At 45.5% G+C, this 1,441-nt stretch overlaps 1 protein-coding gene across 1 annotated transcript; it reads left to right on the top strand.

The window, feature by feature from the left end:
• The first annotated feature begins 206 nt into the window (after window positions 1-206).
• On the top strand, window positions 207-1,183 carry LOC110669120 (uncharacterized). The gene has a single exon (XM_021830620.2). The coding sequence runs from the start codon at window positions 339-341 to the stop codon at window positions 957-959; it is 621 nt and encodes a 206-aa protein (XP_021686312.2). The 5' UTR covers window positions 207-338; the 3' UTR covers window positions 960-1,183.
• Window positions 1,184-1,441: the final 258 nt, after the last annotated feature.

Raw genomic sequence — 1,441 nt, 5'->3', positions numbered from 1 at the left:
TCATAGCACCAGCACGCTGGTCAACACGATTCGTAAATGCCGAACGAAAGGAAATTGCAAAATCCCTCAAAACACGCAATAAATAGAACTCAAGGGACACTAATGCAAAATTCTAAATAAAAAATCCTTCCGATGCAAAATATCTCGAAATGTCGATTTAACCCCTTGCCCCCAAAATCCTATAAATGCATAGCTCGTCTAGAGATAGGTTTGCCAAATTAACCAGCCAAAGTCGGCTTCAAAGAAAAAAAAAAAATAAAGGCATTCTCTCTCTTGTCATCTCTGAGTACTTCCTCTCTCACACTCTCTCCTGCAATCTCAAAGCCTGAAAACAAAAAATGGCGGCAACTTCTTCTAGAAGATCCTCGAGCGGACCGGTCATCCGATCGGTTTCTCCGTCAGGCAGATTCCACCTTCCTCACTCTCCTACTTCAAATGCTTTCGCTTCTTCCACCTCCAGCTTCGCCTCTCGCTCCTCTACCTTATTTTCTGGGTACCACCAATACCACAGATCTGCATCCCCAACTCGTGTTAACTTGTACGGAAACTCTCCGTCTGCCCCTTCTGTACGTATCTCACTTGATCGTCCGATCTCCCCCAATCGCTCCATCTCCACCATCAATACTCCTCGCGGCCAACAAGTCGTCAGGGAGCCTAGAACTACCAAGAGAACTTGTATGTGCTCGCCTACGACGCACCCGGGGTCCTTCCGTTGCAGCCTCCACAAGAACATGAACAATTCACACTCCGCCCCCAATTGCTCGCCTAATACTCGCTTAAACGCGCGCAGATCGGCGATGACTAACTCGTTGGTGAGAATCTGTGGAGTGGAGGGTGATTTGGTCAAGAGAGCTTTGTCAGCTTTGATTCGGCCGTCTTCACACCAGCAAAGGCGGCGCGCAGCTTTCCAGTCTCGACCGAGTCGGCTCTCTGTCATGAGCAAAGCCGAAGATTTGTGATAATTAGGGGTATTTCAGACAACAAACTTCTTGCTCGATTAATTGTCGTAATTTTCCTGCGACGGAGAGGCTCAGTTCCGGCGAGTGGCAGCGCACGAGAATCGCAACGGACATGTTTTATTGGATCCGATAGCAGGAGCTTGATATCTATATATTTTTTAGTGTACATACCTACAACGATATATGAAAGAGTTGTGGCCGTGAATGGCCAAATTCAGGACTAATTACTCATCACCTAAAACCAAATCACATCTAATTAACTTTAAATCGAAAATGGAATTTAATTAAAAATGGATCACAATTGTCTTTATCGTTCAGGGGCCATTTCATTTCTTTCCACAAATCTTCTCTGTTTCAAGACGTGTGGTTGCTTCGTTATCTCTCCGTGTGATTTGACGTTCTCCGTGCCCTCCATTTGTAGGGTTTTTCTGATCGTAAGTGGCTTGGTTCCGCCCCGTTGAGGTAATTTTGTTTTTTATTTA

This window comes from Hevea brasiliensis, chromosome 17 (assembly GCF_030052815.1).
Source record: "Hevea brasiliensis isolate MT/VB/25A 57/8 chromosome 17, ASM3005281v1, whole genome shotgun sequence".
Taxonomy (NCBI): domain Eukaryota; kingdom Viridiplantae; phylum Streptophyta; class Magnoliopsida; order Malpighiales; family Euphorbiaceae; genus Hevea; species Hevea brasiliensis.
This window is presented reverse-complemented; position numbering and strand designations above follow the sequence as displayed.